Below are 23,604 nucleotides of genomic sequence, written 5' to 3'. Positions count from 1 at the left end.
AGGATGGTGGAATTTGCTCCACAGTATTACTTGAGTAATCTCCCACGAAGCGAGAGCCGTGATCTATTGATGGATCTGCGAGATCAACTGCAAGACCACACCCTGTTTACTGCACAGAGAGAGCAAAAGGAGGAGGACAAGGAATCATGCTGCTTGCAATGAGGAGGAGGAGGAGAAGGAATTGTGCTGGCTGCAGTGAGAAGGAGGAGATGGGATTGAAGACCTTGTCTGTATTGACAAGATGAATGAGGAGGAGAAGACCTCATTCTGTGTGCAGTAACGAGGTGGATGAGGAGGAAAAGACCTAGTTCTGTGTGCAATGATGAGATCAATGAGAAGTAGAAGACCTCGGAGATGGATGACGAGGAGAAGACCTCGTTCTCTGTGCAGTAATGAGATGGATGAGGAGGAGAAGACCTCGGAGATGGATGAGGAGGAGAAGACCTCGGAGATGGATGAGGAGGAGAAGACCTCGGAGATGGATGAGGAGGAGAAGACCTCGGAGATGGATGAGGAGGAGAAGACCTCGGAGATGGATGAGGAGGAGAAGACCTCGGAGATGGATGAGGAGGAGAAGACCTCGGAGATGGATGAGGAGGAGAAGACCTCGGAGATGGATGAGGAGGAGAAGACCTCGTTCTATGTGCAGTGATGAGATGGATGAGGAGAAGAACTCGTTCTGTGTGCATTGATGAGACATTTGAGGAGGAGGAGAAGACCTCATTCTGTCTGCAGTGATGAGATGGATGAGAAGTAGAAGACCTCAGAGATAGATGAGAAGGAGACCTCGTTCTATGTGCAGTGATCAGATGGATAAGGAGAAGACTTCGTTCTGTGTGAAGTGATAGAACTAGGTCTTCTCCTCATCCATATCACTTCACACAGAACGAGGTCTTCTCCTCCTTATCCTTCTCATCACTGCACACAGAATGAGGTCTTCTACTTCTCATCCATCTCATCACTGCACACAGAACAAGGTCTTATCATCCATCTCATCACTGCACACAGAACAAGGTCGTCTCCTCATCCATCTCATCACTGCACACAGAACAAGGTCTTCTCCTCATCCATCTCATCACTGCAGAAAGGACAAGGTCTTCTCCTCATCCATGTCATCAATGCATACAGAACGAGGTCTTCTCTTCATCCATATCACTTCACACAGAACAAGGTCTTCTCCTCCTCATCCATCACATCACTGCACATAGAACAAGGTCTTCTTCTCCTCATCCATCACATCACTGCACACAGAACGAGGTCTCCCCTCCTCATCCATCTCATCACTGCACGTAGAACGAGGTCGTCTTCTCATCCATATGTGCAGTGAAGACCTCCTTCTGTGTGCATTGACAAGATGGATGAGGAGAACAACTCGTTCTGTGTGCAGTGATGAGATGGATAAGGAGAAGAACTTGTTCTATGTGCAGTGATGAGATGGATGACGTGGTGAAAACCTTGTTCTTTCTGCAGTGATGAGATGGATGAGGAGAAGACCTTGTTCTGTGTGCGGTGATGAGATGGATGAGGAAAAGACTTCATTCTGTATGCAGTGTTGAGATGGATTAGGAGGAGCAGACCTTGTTCTGTGTGGATTCACGAGATGGATGAGGGAGGAGAAGACCTCATTCTGTGTGCAGTGATGAGATGGATGAGGAGAAGATTTCATTCTGGTTGAATTGACTAGAAGGATGAGGAGAAGACTCATTCTGTGTGCAGTGATAAGATGGATGAGGAGAAAACCTTGTTCTTTGTGATGATATGGATGAGGAGGAGAAGACCTCGGAGATGGATGAGGAGGAGCAGACCTTGTCCTGTGTGCAGTGATGACATGGATGAGGAGGAGAAGACCTTGTCCTTTGTGCAGTGATGACATGGATGAGGAGGAGAAGACCTTGTTCTGTGTGCAGTGATGAGATGGATGAGGAGGAGACTTCGTTCTCTGTTCATTGACGAGATGGATGGATGAGGGAGGAGGAGAAGACCTCTTTCTGTGTGCAGTGATGAGTTGGATGAGGAGAATACTTCATTCTGTGTGCATTGGCTAGGAGGAGAAGACCTCGTTCTGTGTGCAGTAATAAGATGGATGAGGAGGAGAAAACCTTGTTCTTTGTGAATAATGATAATATTTATATAGCGCCAACATATTCCGCAGCGCTTTACAGTTTAACAGTTCATACGCAAGTCAGAAGTAACAACGTTAACAATACAATAAAGCACAATCAGCCACCCCTGCTGGTGAGAGCTTACACTCTACAGTGAGGTGGGGGAGATAGAGGACAGGGGTGTTATATACAATGGTGTATTTACAATGATGGTCCAGCCATCCTGAGGGAGTGAGGGATGGATGGGGATAGTGAATGGGCTACACACGCACACTTACACAGAGAATGACTGTGATTAGTGAACGTGATAGGCCGCTCTGAATAAATGTGTTTTGATGGAGCGCCTGAAACTATGCAAATTGTGGATAGTCCTAATTTCTTGGAGTAGAGCATTCCAGAGGATTGGCGCAGCGCGCAAGAAATCTTGGAGTGTGCAGTGATGAGATGGATGAGTAGGAAGCGGACCTTGTTCTGTGTGCAGTGATGAGGTGGATGAGGAGGAGAAGACCTTGTTCTGTGTGCAGTGATGAGATGGATGAGTAGGAAGCAGACCTTGTTCTGTGTGCAGTGACAAGATGGATGAGGAGGAGAAGACCTTGTTCTGTGTGCAGTGACGAGATGGATGAGGAGGAGAAGACCTTGTTCTGTGTGCAGTGACGAGATGGATGAGGAGGAGAAGACCTTGTTCAGTGTGCAGTGACGAGATGGATGAGGAGGAGAAGACCTTGTTCTGTGTGCAGTGACAAGATGGATGAGAAGACCTTGTTCTGTGTGCAGTGATGAGATGGATGAGTAGGAAGCAGACCTTGTTCTGTGTGCAGTGATGAGATGGATGAGGAGAAGACCTTGTTCTGTGTGCAGTGATGAGATGGATGAGTAGGAAGCAGACCTTGTTCTGTGTGCAGTGATGAGATGAATGAGGAGAAGATCTCGTTCTGTGTGCAGTGACAAGATGGATGAGGAGGAGAAGACCTTGTTCTGTGTGCAGTGATGAGATGGATGAGGAGGAGAAGACCTTGTTCTGTGTGCAGTGATGAGATGGATGAGGAGGAGGAGAAGACCTTGTTCTGTGTGCAGTGATGAGATGGATGAGGAGGAGAAGACCTTGTTCTGTGTGCAGTGATGAGATGGATGAGTAGGAAGCAGACCTTCTTCTGTGTGCAGTGATGAGATGGATGAGTAGGAAGCAGACCTTGTTCTGTGTGCAGTGATGAGATGGATGAGTAGGAAACAGACCTTGTTCTGTGTGCAGTGATGAGATGAATGAGGAGAAGATCTCGTTCTGTGTGCAGTGACAAGATGGATGAGGAGGAGAAGACCTTGTTCTGTGTGCAGTGATGAGATGGATGAGGAGGAGAAGACCTTGTTCTGTGTGCAGTGATGAGATGGATGAGTAGGAAGCAGACCTTCTTCTGTGTGCAGTGATGAGATGGATGAGTAGGAAGCAGACCTTCTTCTGTGTGCAGTGATGAGATGGATGAGTAGGAAGCAGACCTTCTGTGTGCAGTGATGAGATGGATGAGTAGGAAGCACACCTTGTTCTGTGTGCAGTGATGAGATGAATGAGGAGAAGATCTCGTTCTGTGTGCAGTGACAAGATGGATGAGGAGGAGAAGACCTTGTTCTGTGTGCAGTGACGAGATGGATGAGGAGGAGAAGACCTTGTTCTGTGTGCAGTGATGAGATGGATGAGGAGGAGAAGACCTTGTTCTGTGTGCAGTGATGAGATGGATGAGGAGGAGAAGACCTTGTTCTGTGTGCAGTGATGAGATGGATGAGTAGGAAGCAGACCTTCTGTGTGCAGTGATGAGATGGATGAGTAGGAAGCAGACCTTCTTCTGTGTGCAGTGATGAGATGGATGAGTAGGAAGCACACCTTGTTCTGTGTGCAGTGATGAGATGAATGAGGAGAAGATCTCGTTCTGTGTGCAGTGACAAGATGGATGAGGAGGAGAAGACCTTGTTCTGTGTGCAGTGACGAGATGGATGAGGAGGAGAAGACCTTGTTCTGTGTGCAGTGATGAGATGGATGAGGAGGAGAAGACCTTGTTCTGTGTGCAGTGATGAGATGGATGAGGAGGAGAAGACCTTGTTCTGTGTGCAGTGATGAGATGAATGTGGAGGAGAACACATTGGAGATGGATGAGGAGGAGAACACCTTGGAGATGGATGAGGAGGAGAACACCTTGTCCTGTGTGTAGTGATAAAATGGATGAGGATTAGAAGACCTCATTATGTGTGCATTGATGAGATGGATGAGGAGGAGGAGACCTCGTTCTGTGTGCAGTAAGGAAATCCTAGGGGCACCTTTCTCATCCTCTGAGCCTTGGATAACTGCAGTCTCCGGACACTATGGGCCATGGTCCCAATTCTCTCGAGAGTAAAGATTGAGACGGATGCGATCCTGCCAATATGCGGGTGCATGCTTCATCTATGATCCTGTGGGGTTCAGTGTGTAAAGTAGTTGTACATAAGATTCTATGATATAATTTATTAATCCGTGCTCGATAGCGTGTCACATAAAGGCTTCAATGTACTGTATAATTTGGGATTCGGCAGGAATCGGTGTGATGGATTCCAGCTCTGCTTCTCATCGTACTTGAATCCTGATGTTTTTGGGAGACATTGGATTTCATTTGAATTATGAAACATGATTAAGTTATTTATAGGTTTTTATAAATTTGGAAGATTTTAAGATGTTTTTCAACCTGATCGTTTTTATCATTGTCCTTGTGTTTGTCGCCTTCATATTTAACAACCAATTGTTTACAAATGTACAGTAATGACAGTTGTGTGCACAGGGCCTACGTACAGTGATGGTGGGACCACTGATCTTTGCACCCTAATGGTGGGCCTACGTATAATGGTGGGACCACTGATCTGAGCACATGAATAGTGATGGTGGGACCTCTGATCTGCAAACAGAAATGGTGTGCCTATGTACAGTGATGGTGGGACCCCAGATCTGTGCACATGTATAGTGATGGTGGAACCCCTGATCTGTGCACCCTAATGGTGGGCCTACCTATAATGATGGCGGGACCACTGATCTGAGCACACTAATGGAGGGCCTACGTACAGTGATGCTGGGACCACTGATGTGTGCACAGTAATGGTGGAACCACTGATCTATGTACAGTGATGGTGGGTCTACATGCAGTGATGGTGGGACAACTGATCTGCAAAGAGAAATGATGTGCCTCCGTACAGTGATGGTGGGATCACTGATCTATGCACAGTAATGGTGGGCCTATGTATAGTGATGGTGGAACCACTGATCTGCGCACAGAAATGCTGGGACTGTCTACAGTGATGGTGGGACCAGTTATATGTGTACAGTGATGGTGGGACCATTGATCTGTGCACACTAAAGGTGTGCCTATGTACAGTAATGGTGGGACCATTGATCTGTACACACTAATGTTGGGTCTATCTACAGTGATGTTGGGACCACTGATCTGTGTACAGTGATTTATGGACCACTGATCTGTGTACAGTGATTTATGGACCACTGATCTGTGCACACTAATGGTGGGCCTACGTACAGTGTTGGTGGGATCTTTGATCTGCGTGCGAACAGAAATGGTGGGCCTACGTACAGTGATGATGGGACCACTGATCTGTGCACACTAATGGTGGGCCTATCTATAGTAATGGTGGGACCACTGATCTGTGAAACACAATGGTGGGTCTGCATCCCAGGTTGCCATCCAGCAGCTATAGGGTATCTCCTTGTCCATGTACAGTAATGATAGATCTCCTAATCACTGTACGCTGATTATGAGACTACTTCCTGGGGTGCCGTTCTGCAGCTGTAGGGGGTCGATTCGTTCAACAGTAATGGTGGGTCTACCTCCTGGGGTGCGATTCAATAGATGTTTGACATCTTCAGATTTTCACCACTGGACATATTTTTTTAATGAATTTTGCTGACCAGTCTTATTAGGAAGTGACCAGTCAAGAAGAGACCTGGCTATTACAGAAATGTGTTGGAGTATAGGATCCTGGTAACACGCGGTCTGATGCTGACCATTATACCCATTGGTAGAGTAGACATTATAGGATGGTACCTCCTCTGTTACTGCTGTGTGTTGGTTGGGCTGCTGAGAATACCATTTCCACTACTCTGGGGGCTTCTTCTGGTGAAAGGGTTTGCGCAATGATTTGTGCCCGGAAGTCTGTGTCCATCATGTCTGGTGTGACTATTAATGTACGGTGGTGGCGCTGCATGTAGTGTCACCACATCACAATAAATCCATGATGAACACTGACCCTCAAGTCTTGGATTCTTTGTTATCTCTTGTATAATTTGCTGTCATGCTCTAATCAGCTTTACATTGGAATTGAAGTGGCCAAATATTGGAGAAGAATATTGAGAAGTGAAGACCTCGCCTCAGTCTCTGAACGTGTCTGTTGTAGACCGGGCAGTGGAGGCTTCGGCTGGTTGTTGCTGAAGTGGCTGACCTGGGACACATGGAGGGCAATTTTGCATGGATTTTCAGCATTTCTCGACCCACACGAGGCAAAGTGGAAGATTTGATGGCAGGGTAAGGACTTCTATCCAGGGCTTACTGAACAGCATCAGGTGGGTTATGCCTTGCTACAGAAATATCAAAGCATTTTTGGCTTGTTCATGTGAATGGCAGCTGGTCCAATAAAACTGTAAGTTACCATAACATTTTAGAAGCACTGAAGAAAAATGAGTGGTACGAATGGATGACGAGAGGTTGAAGACAACAATCCATTTTGAAGACAGAAGTTGGGAATACATGGCTGGCTAGTTTGTATCAGTGGATGAAGATGGCTGGGTCAGCCGTGGAGAACGTTACACTGCTAGATCAAAGGAAGGACAGGATCACAGAAAATGACTGCAGCAACTCTTCAAAGTCAAGCCAAGAAAAGACAAGGACTTAAAATGTCTAAAAACAACTGCAGCTTTTTTTCTTTATTTTTTAATGAATTGACCATGTTTCCTTCATTATTCCAATATTCTAGATCTTCGACCATGAACACTCAGGAGAAATTACCACCAGTTCTGTATAGATTAGCCAGGATTGTGTAGTAGTCATTGCTGACCAACATGTAGAACTGGGCAATGTAACTACTGCTGGGCCTGGGGGGAATCCGGGAGGCATCCTCTTACCCCAACATTGATATTAGTATATAAAGTGTGGGGCAGGGAAAATAAATGTATGGGTATTAAGGGATGCACTAAATACACACCACTATGGAGAAATCCCACTCTCGCCCAAGTGTCTGATCAAAAGGGCTCTGGGAGCAAAAAGGCCGATAGAATAGCTGTCTACAAACTCGGTTCTTAGAAGCCCCAAGAGGAATTTATCACGTAACACTTTTTACCAATATCTACCAGTCCTAAAGTGATAAACCTTCATTGAAAAAAAATGCTTTATTTATTTTGGGGGAAAAAAAAGTCTTAAGTAAAATACATACGGCAAAGCCAGGAACCCAACAATTGGTTGTTAGGTTGACCCTTGCAATCACAACCCGGTGGTCTTCTAATACTATCAAGCACTTTAGGGCATATCCATTATTTTTTTTTCTCTTGGGAGTGATCAACAGATGTAAAGAGAATAACATAGTTGATAAAGGGAAAATTAATAGGGGGAACTAGGGGTACAAGAAGAAGGGAGGGTTGGGGGTTACCAGAGGGTGGAGGGTTTATATGTCACCTATCTTATAATTTGACAGTGGTTGGATTCTCATCCATTCTGGAACAAGATACAGCAAAGACTGCCATAGAGTGGGTTAGTTACTGTGGCATACCTCTGTCACAGCACACTGAGTGGGGAGGTCAGGGAGACGATCTGGGAGGAAGTTCTGTTGACCAAATCCTTCGTTAAGAGACAAGTGTGGTGGGTGAGTGCAACCAACGGTGTGGTAGAGTTGGTCTATTTTAAGGAGCAGTTTCTTGCCAGGATTGTTGGATGTGCACCACAGTGAGCATATTAGAAGTTTGCTGGCCGCCAATATAAATTAGACTAATTTAGATAGAAATCTATTGCTAGCCTAACTGGGAAGTTTAGGAAGACTTGCTCAGGGGTCAGGGTTATTCGAGATTGTAGTAGCTCTGATTCGAGACAACCTTCCAAAAATCCCTAATATTTGGCAGGACCACCATATGTGGTTGAAAACTTAGGCAGGAAAGTGAAAGAACTGGTCTTCTCTTCCATCCTCCCAGTGGATGGCCATGGAACAAGGAGGTGGAATAAGATTCTGCAGGTGAACAACTGGCTACGTTGATGGTGCCGTCAGCAACGATTTGGATTTCTGGATCACGGAGTGAATTACCTATTCGATGGACTACTTGCTAGAGATGGGGTGCACCTTACGAAGACTGGAAAGCATGTATTTGGAAGTCGCCTTGCTATACTTGTAAGGAGAGCTTTAAACTAGAACAATATGGGAAGGGAAGAAAAAGACCAGAAAAAGCCTTACACCTGACAAATGCTATTGAGAACTCTGCTATTAGAAGTGGAAAGGAAGAACAAAGACAAAAGAATCTAAATAATAAAAATATTGGAGAAAGAGAAACCAATCACAAACTAAAATGCTTCTATACTAATGCACAAAGCATGGGCAACAAACAAGGAGAATTGGAACTACTAACACAGGAAAAGAAATATGATGTCATTGGAATCACTGAAACTGGGTGGGACAATACACACGATTGGAATACAAGACTAGAAGGATACAACTTATTTGCAAGAAACAGACTTGATAAACGAGGAGGAGGTGTCGCATTGTATGTTAGAAACGCGTATATCTGCACAGAGATCCAAGCTTCAGAGACTGGGAGTTCTGTGGAAACTGGGTAAGAATACAAGGACATAACAATGGAAAGGACACCATTGTAGGCATTTACTACAGGCCGCCTGTGCAAGCTGAAGATATGGATGAACTCTTTATGCATCAAATGGCCAAGCTCTCCAAAAAATATGACATAGTTGTCATGGGAGATTTCAACTATCCAGACATTTGGGAATCTCTCAGGCAAAACTAACAGGTCAAGGAAATTCTTATCCTCTCTTGCTGACAACTTTATGTTCCAAAAGGTAGGGGAGAAAACAAGGGGAACTGCTACCTTGGATCTAATCCTTATAAATGGAGGAAATGGTTGAAGAGGTAAAAGTGGCTGGGACCCTAGGAGGTAGCGACCATGCTATTTTAGAATTTTGGATAACTAGAGGAGGAAGACCTGTGAAGACTCAGACGTCAAGGTTAGATTTCAGAAAGGCAGATTTTAAGGGACTCGGAAAGAGAATTGGAGGGATCCAATGGCTGGATATCCTTAAAGACAAAAATGACCAGAAAGGATGGGAAATCTTGAAAAATGAAATTCTCAAAGCACAATTGTTAACAATTCCGAAAAGAGGGAGGAATAGAAAGCATTTAAGGAAACCAGGATGGATGAACACAGAACTTAAGCACATGCTAAAAAGGAAGAAAAAAATGTTTATAAAATGGAAAGAGGGAGGCATATCTAAAGAAGAATATAATGCTGTCTTCAGAACCTGCAGGGCACAAATCAGATTAGCTACAATGACTATGAATTGAGGCTTGCAAAAGAAAAGTCAAAGACAGGATGTTGAGAAGGCTGAACTTTTAAATTCCTATTTTGCATCTGTTTTTTCTCAGAAAGGAAATGTAACATCAACTGTTCTTCACTGTCCTATTAAGGGAATGGAAGAATCCAGGATATCTATAAACAGAAAGATAGTGCGAAAACACTTAGCTAACCTAAATGAATTCAAGTCTCCAGGTCCAGATGAATTACACCCCAGAGTACTGAATGAGATAGCAGAAGAAATTTTTGAACCCCTCTCCATAATCTTTGAAAATTCTTGGAGAACAGGAGAAGTCCCAGAAGACTGGAGAAGAGCAAATGTTGTTCCTATCTTCAAAAAGGGGAAGAAGGTGGACCCAGACAACTATAGACCGGTGAGACTGACTTCTATACCAGGAAAGATCTTTGAACAAATTATTAAACAACATGTATGCCAGTACCTGGATAAGAATGAAGTGATTAAACAGAGTCAGCATGGGTTTGTAACTAATAAGTCATGTCAGACTAAATTTCCTATGTCAGAATCACTGATTGGGTGGATGAAGGAAATGCTGTAGATATAGTATATCTTGACTTCAGCAAAGCATTTGACAAAGTATCTCATACAATCCTTATTGAAAAAATGACTAAGTATGGAATGGACAAGGCAACTGTTAGGTGGATTCATAACTGGCTTAGTGATCGGACCCAAAGAGTGGTCGTACATGGCTGCACATCCAGTTGGAAGAATGTCTCAAGTGGGGTACCACAGGGCTCTGTCCTGGGCCCTGTATTGTTCAACATCTTTAGCAACGATTTAGATGAAGGAATTGAGGGTAAACTGATTAAATTTGCTGATGACACAAAGCTAGGAGGGATAGCTAATACTAGAGAGGATTCAAAAAGATATAAATAAACTGGAGAAGTGGGCAGCAACTAACAGAATGGTTAACAGGGAAAAATGCAAAGTACTACATCTGGGCAATAAAAGTGAAAAAAACATACAGAATGGGAGGAATAGGGCTAAGCAACAGCACATGTGAAAAAGACTTGGGTATACTAATAGATCACAGACTGAATATGAGTCAACAGTGTGATGCAGCAGCAAAAAAGGCAAATGCAATTCTAGGATGTATTAACAGAAGCATACAGTCTAGATCACGTGGTCATTATCCCCCTCTACTCCTCTTTGGTCAGATCTCATCTGGAATATTGTGTCCAGTTTTGGGCACCACATTTTAAAAAAGACATCAACAAACTGGAGCAAGTTCAGAAAAGAGTGACCAGAATGGTGACCGGTCTGCAAACCCTGTCTTATGAAGAAAGGTTGCAGTATTTGGGATTGTTTAGTTTGCAAAAGAGAAGACTGAGAGGAGACTTAATAGCTGTCTACAAATATCTAAAGGGCTGTCACATTGTAGAAGGATCAACTTTATTCTCATTTGCACAAGGAAAGACTAGAAGCAATGGGATGAAACTGAATGGGAGGAGAACACAGATTAGATATTAGAAAAAACTTTTTGACAGAGTGATCAATGAGTGGAACAGGCTGCCACGAGAAGTGGTGAGTTCTCCTTCAATGGAAGTCTTCAAATAGAGGCTGGACAGATATCTGACTGGGATGATTTAGCGAATCCTGCTTTGAGCAGGGGGTTGGACCAGATGGCCCAGGAGGTCCCTTCCAACTCTACCATTCTATGATTCTATGTGTATGTAGGATCCTTTATCACTACGGCTTCTCCAACATTGGTCAGAGGTAGAAGGGGTCTCTCTTCAAGGGAAGGGGTCCTCACAATACTCGGTTTCATATTGCAAGGGGGCTCACAATACACAGGGGGTCTCAAAATGCACAGGGGTTCTCACACTGCAAGGGAAGGGGTGCTCACAATGCACAGGGTCTCACTGCAAGGGGAGGGGTGCTTACAATACACGGGGTCTCACACTGCACAGGGGGTCTATGCCAGGGCAACACCACGCTCCTCAGCTAGTTGTATATATTCCCGAGATCCCCAGACCAGGGTAAACGCCTGTCTGAGTCCCGAGTCAGTCTAACACGCATGGGAAAGGAGATACATAGAACAGCCCGCAGCAGCTAGGTAGCAAAATTGTGTTTAGTCTCTGAGTAGCAGGGGCCTGGTCAGATCCAGTGGCACCAGGACTGCTGCCCTAGGACAGCCTATAAAGGAGTTATGATCTTTCATATGAAAAAATGTAACTTTAAACTCCAGCGGACAAAATCCAGGATGCAAAATTTTAAAAAGTTTTTTCTTGCATTAGCAAAGATTTTTATTAGTCCATCATAAAATAAATCAATACTTCTGTCCTTTTCGTTTGAATCTTTCGTGGCTGGCGCCTGCTCTGGTCTCCGTGCAGACTTTCTCCTGGATTGATATTGGATCTCACACACCGGGGTGTACGGGTAAGCTGGCTTTGAAAATCTAGAGTTTTTTTGTATGATCTTTCATAGGTTTTGGGAGATTTATCTCCAAACCTCCAGGAGAGGAGATTTAGGCTTATCCCAGAGGGCAGGAGGGAGATTGACCCAGAGGGTTAAATGCTTGTGAGCAGCATTTCCTGTTGCTTTTTCTCAGGTCGCGAGGATATCATGTGAGGACAAATCACATACAAAGTAGTCCACAAGGCTCTCATGTGGCCGCTCCTACCCGTAAGCCAGGCCTTTCATCTAACTGGTAACTGATTATATGTTCTGTTTATACCCTTTGTCCTACCTCTATTGTGTTTGCATAGCTGACCATTATATATGTATAGCCATTGAGTATATATAGTGTATTGTCTAGTGTGCTCTTAAGGTGGTTAAATATATAATTTAACCTTGTGCTGCTCCTTTATCTTGATCCACAAATCCACACTTCGGTTTCTCGGCCTAATCTCACATGCTACTGGGGGTGGGTTTCTGGTGTGACATAACCCTGCTACCTGACCAGGCGTATGTTGAACGAGGAACTGGTGGCAGTCCTGCCGGGATGATAAGGTTCTGTTACCTGGTGCTAGTGAAAGGGGCCTGTCAGGGTTGTGGGTGAGTGTAGTGCGATGTCAGTGACTGCATGGGCCACCTTCTCTCACTCATACCTCCCTGGGCCCTTGTGGACGGGGGGGGGGGGGGGTGTCTGTATAAAACTCTGCCAAGCTGACCATATGTGTCCCTTGGGGGTGTGAAATGCCACATTGGTACCAGTTGGGAGATCTTACCACGTGATCCCGCTGACGTAATTTTGACATCCGACAGGGTGGCAAGGTGTGGCTCCTTCATGTTTCGTCACATTGATGGAGTCTCTTCCCGAGGAATCTTGGTTTTGTCCGAAACACTCTGAACAACCCTTTTTTTGCCATAAGTTCCAAAACAAAGAAAAATCTGCCCCCTTGTGACAGGATGTATTGTCTTTTTCCTTCTCCAACCTCATGGGACTTAGTATCAGTCTGTTCCTATGGTTATGCTGACCACAGGGTAGCTCTTGGCTTCTATGTGTATGCAGCAGATGCCCACAAACTTAGCAGGGATCGACTGGTGTGGCAGTGCAGCACTGATTAGGGTCACTAGACTTCCAGAGTCCAAAAGCCCAAGAACCAATACCCCATTGACGAACACAGTACATGCCTGTGGCCCTTTGCTGGGTTGACAGTCGACACTGCAGGCCGGATTGATGAAATAGGAGCACCCCCTGACTAGGCTGCAGTCCATTGGTTCAGGGGACATACGACACCGGACAGTTTTGTGTCCAGGATTATGATATCACGAACTGATCATGTCCTTAATAACAGCCTTAGGGGACCCCTCAGTGGGATAGGAATGCCCCCCAATGGTGGGTCTAGACACCCTCCGTGGTAAGCCTGCCCCCCCTTTGGGTATCACAGTATGGGGAAGTGTCCATGTTTGGGATTTCTCGACAACCTGGAATATCTCCACTAGGCTAACCAGGTTGTCTGCATTCCGAGGATCGCCCTGGGTAACCCAGGTCTGTATTGGCCTGGGAAGTCATAGATGAATCTGTCCATCACCACACGCTCAACCATCTAAGCAGGAGTGGAAGTCTCTGGTTGCAAATACTTTTAGACTAGATGCAACATGTCGAACATCTGCAAGCGAGAGGGTTTGTCACCAGGTCTAACTGACAGGCGTGCCAAGATCTCAGTCTTTAATTAGGTGTATTATTTGGCATCATGTAGTGCAGGATCATAAAAGGTCTTTTGGGGTTCACCTATAAAATGTCGCCAGCACCTCTGCCCACTGCTGCGGTGGAAGTTTCTCCCATTCAGCCACTTTTTCGAAAAGTCAGAAAAGCAGAAAAGTTTCCACATCAACTAGGTCATTTTTTTGTATGGCTCATCTTACTGCTTTCTGGACGTATGAGCCATCACCTGGAGTTGGAGAGGAGACTGCTGGCCTCCCACAAACTGCGTCTGAGAAGTTTCATCTACAGCTTTAGTGCCTCCTGTTGCTGTCACTGCTGTTGCTGCTGCTGTTTGAGCTACTGTGCCAATAGTTTTTTTGTTTCCTGTTGTGCCATTTGCTGCTGTTGACTTGCCAGCTCCTGCTGTTGGAACTGGACCAGATGCTTGACAAGCTCCTCCCATGCAACCGGACATCTCATGCTGGATGGTGGATTTCACCCAGGACATGCAGTTTGTCCAAAGCCACTATGCATGGATCGATGCCCGCATTCGAAACACAAACTGAGCGGCTGACCCACTCAGCAGCTTTCAGAGGCAGACACAGGAACGTTCTTTGTGGTAAGTCACCTGCTGGTTTATTATGGGACTGCATACAATCCCATTACTAAGAAAGTAACACTTAAAACATGTAACTATATCTAATCTGTAGTAACATAACATCGTATTATAGATGTGTTCATAAACGTATCAGTAGAGAAGCATATAAACACATGGGGAACGAAATGAGTATCAAAGGTGTTCTAATCCGAACAAACGCCACTGGAGCAACTACATAGTAGGTAGAAGGTGGGGGTCGGTTCCCCACCTGGACAGAGCACGGGACCAGCAAGGCCACAGACAATCCCCCTAAACTCAAATGCAGAAGATTTTACCAACCCCAGACCTCACAAGGATGGACCTAGAAAGTTCCATGTGATAGTCATCACCTGCTCAAGCTTTAATTCCATCACCTGTGCATACTAAGGAAATCCTGAAAACATGACCTGTTGGTGGGTCTTGAAGACTGGGGTTGAGAAACACTGCTCTAGAGCATCTGTTACACACAATTTGCATCGTTTCACCTCTATTTCCAAAGTAAAAATTAAACATACCTCTAGATACAAAGAGGATCTGAATCTTTCTCTGGGGCTATGTGTACTCCACACGAGATCCTGGAAAGGAGTCTTCTATTACAGCAGCTGAAGAGGATGTGAAATTTATACCAAAGACAATATTAGAAGCCATAGAGGATCAAAACCACCTACTGGGACTACCACACCTACCAAAGACTGTAAGATGGATCCAAACCTTCTGAATCTTTGAATAGAATCACCAGAAAATCAAAATCACTTACAAGAACCACAGAGTGGACTGAGTTTTTCCTCCAAAGAGAACCCACATCTTCTACCACCCACAGTAAAGGGGATCCATACCTTCTGTTAGAGACACTAAAGGAAACCTGCACCTTCTACTACAGACGGTATAGAGGATCTGATCACCAGAAGCCATTTAGCCTATTTAGATGGACTATGTACAAGCCGACTAGCTCTTGTTTATGCAGCCTGCCAAAATCCGATGGGACCAGAATGATTTGGATGTTCACAAACAATGTCACTATGGAGGCAAATTCTCCAGTGACAAAGAACAGTATTCCGCCAAAATGAGTGTTTGCTCTTCGGTTGATCGGCGCCATGTTCACTAGTAATCAGCTTGTCTCAATGTAACATAAGGTGTTAACATAGATTGCCATAATTAGTGTCAGTTATTGGCTTCAAGGTGGAGAAATGTTTGAGACGTTCTAGAGAACCCTGTAAAGCCAAAGAAAGGAGATGGTTGTGGCATCATCGATGAGTGAAAATGTCAGTGGACTCCACATGTCCATGACCGAGTCGAATACCTCAGAAAAGAGGAAGACGTGACGTGGACAGAATGTGGAAGTGGCTAGATAAGCAGCACATGGGGACATTTCACAGCTGAGGTTTCCTCTGATGGAAAAGACCTTGCAACTAAAAAAGCAGGACATGACTAAGTGTTAAAAGGGTATTCAACGTATAGGAAATATTGGACCCACGTATAAGTGATGACCCCATAACCTGCAGTTATTCCAGCACATACATATTGGAGACTAACAGTAAAAAAGGTCTTCATGTCGACGTAGATTGCAACTCTACAATTTAAACACATCGTGCTTCTGGAGAAGTCTTTAAAAAACACAGAGAGCAAAATGAGACTTTATTTTGCCATGATCTATGTGATGTCCATGCTGACCCTTTATCCTGTTCTACGCCTCTCAGCTATGTGTATTACTACCCTCCTGCACTGGAGTAAACTTGGTACAGCTAGCTACTCATTCAGAAAACCAAATCCAGAAAATGCCCAAATGTTGAAGCGCTCCTATAACATCAGCTGTACAAACGAGATAAAACTGCAGCCGTAAACCAGCCATCCCTGCAGAAGATTAGGGAAACCTTGGTAGATGTGGAGTCCATGGACAGTAAAATGGTGATTACAATGTTATGCCTCTTCATAGAGGCTGTGATATTGTGGCCTGAGGTTTCCTTGCTTGGCAGCCCAGGTTCACCACTGAAGCTCTCCAGTCAGTAGTGTCTCCAAAACTCTCCTTATAAGCACATTAGTGATGTATGGTGAGGCCACCAACTCAAAGGAATGACAACGCAAGAATCTTACTCTCTTCATAGAATGTTATCCTTCACTCTTTATACACCAGGTACCTGGTGCTGTGTACACCAGGGACCTTCACTCCAGCATCCATCTCTTTTCTGTACACCAGGTGCTGTGTATTCACTCTGGCTCCTCCTGCTCTGGTATCTGTCTCTCTTAGGATTCTTTGCAGTCAGCCTCTCTGCACACCAGGTGCTCTGTATTCACTCTGGCTCCTCCTGCTCTGGTATCTGTCTCTTACCATTCTTTGCAGTCAGCCTCTCTGTACACTAGCTGCTCTGTATTCACTCTGGCTCCTCCTGCTCTGGTATCTGTCCCTCTTGCCATACTTTGCAGTCAACCTTTCTGTACACCAGCTGCTCTGTAATCACTCTGGCTCCTCCTGCTCTGGTATCTGTCTCTTACCATTCTTTGCAGTCAGCCTCTCTGTACACTAGCTGCTCTGTATTCACTCTGGCTCCTCCTGCTCTGGTATCTGTCCCTCTTACCATACTTTGCAGTCAACCTTTCTGTACACCAGCTGCTCTGTAATCACTCTGGCTCCTTCTGCTCTGGTATCTGTCTCTCTTAGGATTCTTTGCAGTCAGCCTCTCTGCACACCAGGTGCTCTGTATTCACTCTGGCTCCTCCTGCTCTGGTATCTGTCTCTTACCATTCTTTGCAGTCAGCCTCTCTGCACACCAGGTGCTCTGTATTCATTCTGGCTCCTCCTGCTCTGGTATCTGTCTCTTACCATTCTTTGCAGTCAGCCTGTCTGTACTCCAGGTGCTCTGTATTCACTCTGGCTCCTCCTGCTCTGGTATCTGTGGGTTGCCCTCCCAGGGCTGTGGGGCACTCGGTACCAGGCCGGTGTCAGGGGAATGTGTCACAGCAGCGGTGACCCGGACCGTGGCCCTGGGCGCCCAAGTAATGGGGGAATGTAGTTAATGGAGTGGAGTAGTTCATGACGCCACCTGTGGTGCTCGGCAAGGGAGGTGTTAAGCCGACGCTGCAGACAGATCCTCTGGGACAGTTGGTATGGTGCAGCAGTGATGGTATAGCCCTCCACAGGCAGGGCTGATGTCCCAGGGCAGTGTAGTTGTAATGGTTGTGGAAAGGCGCAGGCAGTGTAAAGAATGGTACCCAGATGTAGCGGTGCTGAGCAGGTTGGTGCAAGAATGAATGGAGGACACTGAGGCTTGCAGTTCCAAAGCTTTACTCAGTCTGCGGTACACAAGGGCGCCTGCCTCCGGGCTGTGTCTGAGACTCAGCCAACCTCCAGACCAGATGGAAAGCTCCTCTCCAATACTCCGCCAACATGTACCTTTCCTGACCGACTCCTCTATTGCGCCTTAAGGTGTGAAGATCTCCAGTACCGTGGTACACTGGAGTTCCTCCTGTCAGATGTTCCCAAGAACTCTACTCGTACAGCAGACAGCTGTAGCCTGCTTCGGGGACTCCTTACTCCTGAGTCACGGCTCTCTAATTAGTTGCTGTTGTGCCCCAAGTCTTAGATGGGAGCAGTGCATTTACAGCCCACTACTCCACCGGTGTCTGCTGCAGAACCATAAGTGTCCATACAACCTCGGGGACTGGGCCCCGGCCTTGCGCTATAGGCAGGGTTCCTCTTCCAACCCATGTCCTCTCTGTTCTCCTTACTCCTTCGTTCTGTACTGATCCTTCTCTTTCTTATGGAAGCTGAGGTTGCAGTTCTACGTCTTTCTCCTTTCCCTTTCCCGTACCAGCTGGCTCAGATCACTGAGTCAGCTGCAGCACTCCTTCCTCCATCCCTTCTTCCAGGGAGCCTCACTCCTGTCTGAGTGACTTCGTACCTGCCTGACCTTCTGCCAGTCTGAATCTCTCATCCTACACTTTCCCACTCTTTTATATATCTCAACTCTACCCACCTCCCAGCACATCCAGTGTTCCAAGCAGGGAACCACCAGAGGTGCTCTGCTACTCTCTAAGCACTGAGCCGCAATGTGGTTGTGCAGAACTACACTGTTGTGTGGGGTGCGAGTGTTGGAGCGTGGACAGGAGTTCCCACCTTACCTGGATGGTGGGGCACTACACCTTAGGAGAAGGTGCAGTACCTCTGTGGCAACTGAGCCTCAGGGGCGCCACATCTGTCTCTCCTACCATTCTTGTTAGTCGGTTGAACCCAAGCAAGGACCACTTGCACCTTAACAGGGTCCATCCAAAACCCTGATGGAGAAACCAAATGTGCGAAGAACTGGAGCTGCTGTACCTCATATTGAAATTTCTCTAGTTTAGCAAATAAATGGTTATCACGTAGGATTGGAAGAACCTGTCGGAGATGTTCACGATGCTCCTACTGAGTATGCAAGTAAATCAAAATATTCAGGTAAATTACCACAAATCTACCCACCAAAGAGCAAAAAAAAATGTCATTTATGAAAATTTGAAAGACTGCCGAAGCATTAGTTAACCGAAAAGGCATTACCAAATTTTCAAAATGAACCTCCGGCATATTGAATGCGGTTTTACATTTGTAAGCTTGCCAAATGCATATGAGCTTATATGTCCCTCTTATCTCAAGTTTGGAAAACAATTTTGCTCCAAATAATTGGTTAAAAGTTCAGGTATAAGCGGTAAAAGGATAGGGATTGTGAGCCGTGATTGTACTAATCTCTCAAACCCAAACATGGGTACAAGCCTCTTTTTTTTTTTTTTTTTTTTTTTAACAAAAAAGAGCACTACGGTGACTGGAGAGTTGGATGGCTGTATATGACCCTAAGGCCGGGATCACACATGCGAGAAACTCGGCCGAGTCTCGCATGTTAATACCCGGCACTGCCGCCGGCACTCGGGAGCGGAGGATGCGGCTCCATGTATTCCTATGCGGCCGCACGCTTCGATCCGAGTGCCGGGTATTAACATGTGAGACTCGGCCATGTTTCTCGCATGTGTGATCCCGGCTTAAGCCAGACTCTTTTAAATATATTATATATAAGCCACCCTCTCTGAATAGAAAGGTTAAACCAATGAGTTTTCGGCACCTTAACTCCTGGTATGAAGTCAATGGCACAGTTATATGACTTATGCGGAAGAAAAATATCATACTCAGAAAAAAAACAGAAGTCCTGAATAAATTCTGGAGGGTGAGTCCTCGGGGACTCCAATGACCTTGGTAGACATTCGGAGAAGCAAGAGTTACCCCATAGACTAATCTCGAGTCTCCCAATTCATTAGTTATCACTACACAATTGGTAACAATCCCAAAAAGAAGAGAAAAAAGTGAGTAGATTGTGGATTTAGTCTGTGCTGCGGAATGATTCAAGGTCCAAAACATGAAGCCATACAATTGTGGATTTATTCAACACGTTTCAAAGTACAGGACTTCATCAGGAACACCCAAACGCTTGAATAAATCCACAATTGAATGGCTTCATATTTTGGACCTTGTAGATTTAATCTGCGCTGCTGAATGATTCAATCTACCCACTTTTTTATCTTTGGTTGGTCACGAGTGGACCTGCTGCAGCGGATATCTCTACAAGCCTGTTTTGTGGCTCAATCTGGTGAGTACAATACTATCATTTCCATCATTTGTTTCTCGGATAAGACCCTATTGCGCTATTTTCTCCAGCAGCATACACTGAATCCCAAAAAGAAGGAAGATTTGGAAGCATTTAAAGAGTCCAGGATGGATGCACACAGAACTTAATCACTTGTTAAAAAGTTAAACAGAAATGTATATTAAATGGAAGAGCTAAAGCCAGTAATGAAGTGAGGCTTGTAAGGGAGACCAAAAGCAGTAAAAAAGGATGTGGGGGTGTCACGATCAGGGGTGTTACCTTTGGCCGCACACGGATATCATATGTGCAGGGGGGCTTATCCTAGTTATCCCACCGCTGCCAACAATGTGGCGAAAACAGCAAGCTAGTCTTGCCCTATCAATTTACTGAAGGGGCTTATTGTAGTTATCCCACTGCTACCACAATATGTTACAACCTGCCGGGATTTATGTATATCCCTCTTTTCAGTTTCACTTTGGAACTCACAGCTCTCCGGAGCCCCCTTACCCTCAGGTCAGTCACGGAACTACACCTAGGATAATTAGTCACCGGACGGGCCACGGGATGTGCACTGGCGATTAGGCATGCTGCAGCGAGGGAGTTATAAATGCTTTGGCTGCAGCCACATAATCAGCTTATAAAACCCGCTCTGTCACTGCCAGCACTACCCACCTAGCCAAAACACAGTTCACAGCCATCAGCTTCCGATTTCTATATTAATATTTCAAATTAATACAGGGGTTGCGAAGCCAACCCAAATTAGCAGTGTAATCAACTTCAGGCACGTGTAAATTCATCATAAAACATAGAGAATGACTAGTAATAATTTTATATTTTACTCCAAAAGGTAGGCAGTGTTTACAAAAGGTATAAAAAGATTTTACAATGTGAGACAATTAAAATATGTACACAGCAATTACAAGTAAAAAAGTGGATTAAGACAGAATAAACTCACATGTTGGTCAGAGTATCTTAGGCAAAACCATGCTGGGGGCAGGAGCCATTCGTCACAATGCATTGGGGTCTTGGAGCAACAGCGTCCAGGCAGCAACTAACTGGGGGGGCTTAGTTGCAGACTTATACCCCTGGGCTTGTGACATCACTAAAGGGGCAGAGTTATGGACGCCCTCCCCTTCTCTCAGAATAAAGATTTGGTTCTGAAAATGAATAATCATAACTGGGCTTGAGAACCTAGCAGAATAGCGGCAGGACATCATTCATCTTATATTGAAATTAGCTTTCTGATGACTCCAAATACTGGCTGTCTGTTCACCTCGGTTCAGGAGAAATCTTTCTCTGGTTTTGTTGGAGCTGGAACCGTGAAAAACACGGGCCACAAAGCCTTGTTGGCACACGTCCCAGATATGTAGTTTTTCTTTTTCTATCACAAATTTGCGTCACTTTATGACCAAATGATTAGATTCTCATTTATTGTCTATGGGAAGTAGAGCACATGAGAAGACAAAGGGGCCTCCTGCTGGGAGGAGGGAAATCAGTCACTGGTATCTCAGATTACACTGAGTGTGTGTGCAGGCTGAGGGGGATGGACAATGTCACAGGCAGTGAGTGAAGAAATTTGCAGCTGCTATCAGGCTGACAAGAAGGGGAAAGGAAGGGGGGTCGCTAATCACTGGCAGCTATGAAATTATTCACATTATAATTACACCTCCCCCTTCTAGTGTGCACTAGGGAGGCAGGACCGATCGGTATTCCGCCATGCGCACTTCAGCGGGTTCACCCCGGCGGGTCAACCCATCGGCATTTCCATACTCGCTACCCTTTTTGTGTTGTACGGTAAAGTCGTACTGCTGGAGGGCAAGGCTCCAGTGTAGCAACCTTCCGTTGGTTCCGGACACTATAGGCAGCCAGCTCAGAGGGTTGTGGTCGGTTACCACCGTGAAGTTGCACCCGTACAGGTAGGGCTGAAAACGTCGCAGTGCCCAGACCATGGCCAGGCGCTCCTTCTCGATGGTGGAGTATGCCACTTCCCTCGGCAGAAGTTTCCAGCTCAGGTACAACATGGGGTGCTCTTGGTTCCCCGAGTCGACCTGGCTGAGCACAGCACCGAGGCCAAACTCACTGGTGTCGGACTGTACCAGGAATGGGCGACTTCTGTCAACACTGGAGAGTTGCACAGGGCTGCTTTCAAAGCTCAGAAGGCCGCCTCACAGCCGTCTGTCCAGTCGACTGTTTGGGTTAGCATCCACTTGGTGAGGTCCGTCAAGGGTCTTGCAAGGGCACTATAGTCCTGTACGAACTGCCTATAGTACCGTGCAGTGCCCAAGAAGGACATCAACTGTTTCTTGGTCCTGGGGGTGGGCCAGGACACGATTGTGTCCACTTTCCTCAGCTCTGGACTCATGGAACCCCCGCCTACCTGTTGTCCCAGGTAGTGGACCTCGCTCATGCCCATTTGGCACTTTCCCGGCTTGATGGTCAGACCTGCCTGGTGAATACGCTTGAGCACCTCCTGGAGATGCTGAAAGTGTTCCTCCCAGGTGGAACTTAAGACAGCATTGTCGTCCAGGTATGCCACGGCGTACTTCTCCAGTCCCCGAAGCAGGTGGTTGACCATCCACTGGAAAGTGGCAGGGGCATTTTTCATGCTGAAGGGCATGACTGTGGACTCATACAGTCCAAAAGTGGTGATAAAGGCAGATCTCTCCTGCGCCTCAGGGGAATCTGCCAGTATCCTCGACTTAAATCCATGATGGATATGTATTTTGCGTTCGCCAACCGCTCAAGCAGATCCTCGATGCGCGGCATCAGTTGTGCATCAGAGGATGTGATGGCGTTGAGCCCCCTGTAGTCCATGCAGAATCGGTTGGTCCAATCCTTTTTGGGCACGAGGACTACAAGTGAGGCCCACGCGCTCTTGGACCGTTGAATCACCCCCAGCTGTAACATCTCATCGATCTCGTGGCGCATAACCTGCTGCACCTCCTCAGAGATCCGATAAGGTGTTGCGGTAGTGGAGTGTGATAGGCTATGTGGATATCATTTTGAGTATATTATTATTTCACTTACTGCCTGCAGCCTGACTGTACATAGTGTGTGTTTATCTTTTGTCTTATTGATGTGTACTGAAGGACACTGGGTAATTCTAAAAATAGCTTACCTGCCTGGAGTATAAAAGATCCTGAGAAGGAGAGACCAGAGATCATCTCATCTCATCACACAGCACGTCAGAGAGAAAGGGAAGCATATGGACTTTGTAACGGGGTCTACCAAGCTGGGGTACCTCTTTCAGTACCACCCCGTGTTTCTGGAGGTCCACTCTGCTTTGGCTGGAGTCTGAATGAATGACGCTGGCTGGAATTCCTTGGTTACATGGGCGCATATAAAAGATCACTGCTTCTCCATGTATTTCCAGTCTGACAACACTTTACTCACAGGACACAGAATATATCACACAGATACAGAGGGCCGGCCAATAGAAAAGCGGCAGGCCAGACATGCATTACAAAAGCCGCAGGTGGCCGGAGCCTGCCGATGTTTACTGTGGGAATTACAAAGGTGGGGGGAGGGCGGACAAAAGGAGAATATCGTGTCCCCTCTGCCCAGGGAT

At 45.9% G+C, this 23,604-nt stretch overlaps 2 protein-coding genes and 1 long non-coding RNA gene across 4 annotated transcripts in view; 1 reads left to right on the top strand and 2 right to left on the bottom strand.

Moving 5' to 3' along the window:
* DQX1 (DEAQ-box RNA dependent ATPase 1) overlaps positions 1-6,373 on the top strand; it is a 60,824-nt gene extending 54,451 nt beyond the window's left edge. For both annotated transcript variants that reach the window (XM_073564734.1, XM_073564733.1), the window contains exon 12: positions 3-6,373. In XM_073564734.1, the coding sequence (XP_073420835.1) occupies positions 3-162 (160 nt within the window). In that variant the 3' untranslated portion in view covers positions 163-6,373. The remainder of the gene's footprint in view (positions 1-2) is intronic.
* Positions 1-23,604, bottom strand: part of LOC141077954 (uncharacterized) — a 70,502-nt gene that overhangs the window by 33,023 nt on the left and 13,875 nt on the right. The window lies entirely within an intron of this gene.
* Positions 2,789-4,335, bottom strand: LOC141077947 (uncharacterized). Its single transcript, XM_073564730.1, has 2 exons — positions 3,207-4,335; positions 2,789-3,117 (listed from the first exon to the last, which is right to left on the bottom strand). The coding sequence occupies exons 1-2, from the start codon at positions 4,333-4,335 to the stop codon at positions 2,789-2,791; spliced, it is 1,458 nt and encodes a 485-aa protein (XP_073420831.1).

Source organism: Dendrobates tinctorius, unplaced genomic scaffold (assembly GCF_039654945.1).
Source record: "Dendrobates tinctorius isolate UK_male_01 unplaced genomic scaffold, ASM3965494v1 ptg000483l, whole genome shotgun sequence".
In the NCBI taxonomy this organism is placed as follows: domain Eukaryota; kingdom Metazoa; phylum Chordata; class Amphibia; order Anura; family Dendrobatidae; genus Dendrobates; species Dendrobates tinctorius.
Note: the sequence above shows the minus strand (reverse complement) of the source record. Positions and strands in the feature narration are given on the sequence as shown.

Coding starts and splice junctions, on each gene's coding strand:
- LOC141077947 (XM_073564730.1), bottom strand. CDS start 4,335: ATGAGGTCTTCTAATCCTCATCCATTTTATCACTACACACAGGACAAG. Junction 3,118..3,206: donor ATCACTGCACACAGAACAAG/GTCTTCTCCTCC, acceptor ACACAGAACAAG/GTCTTCTCCTCCTCATCCAT.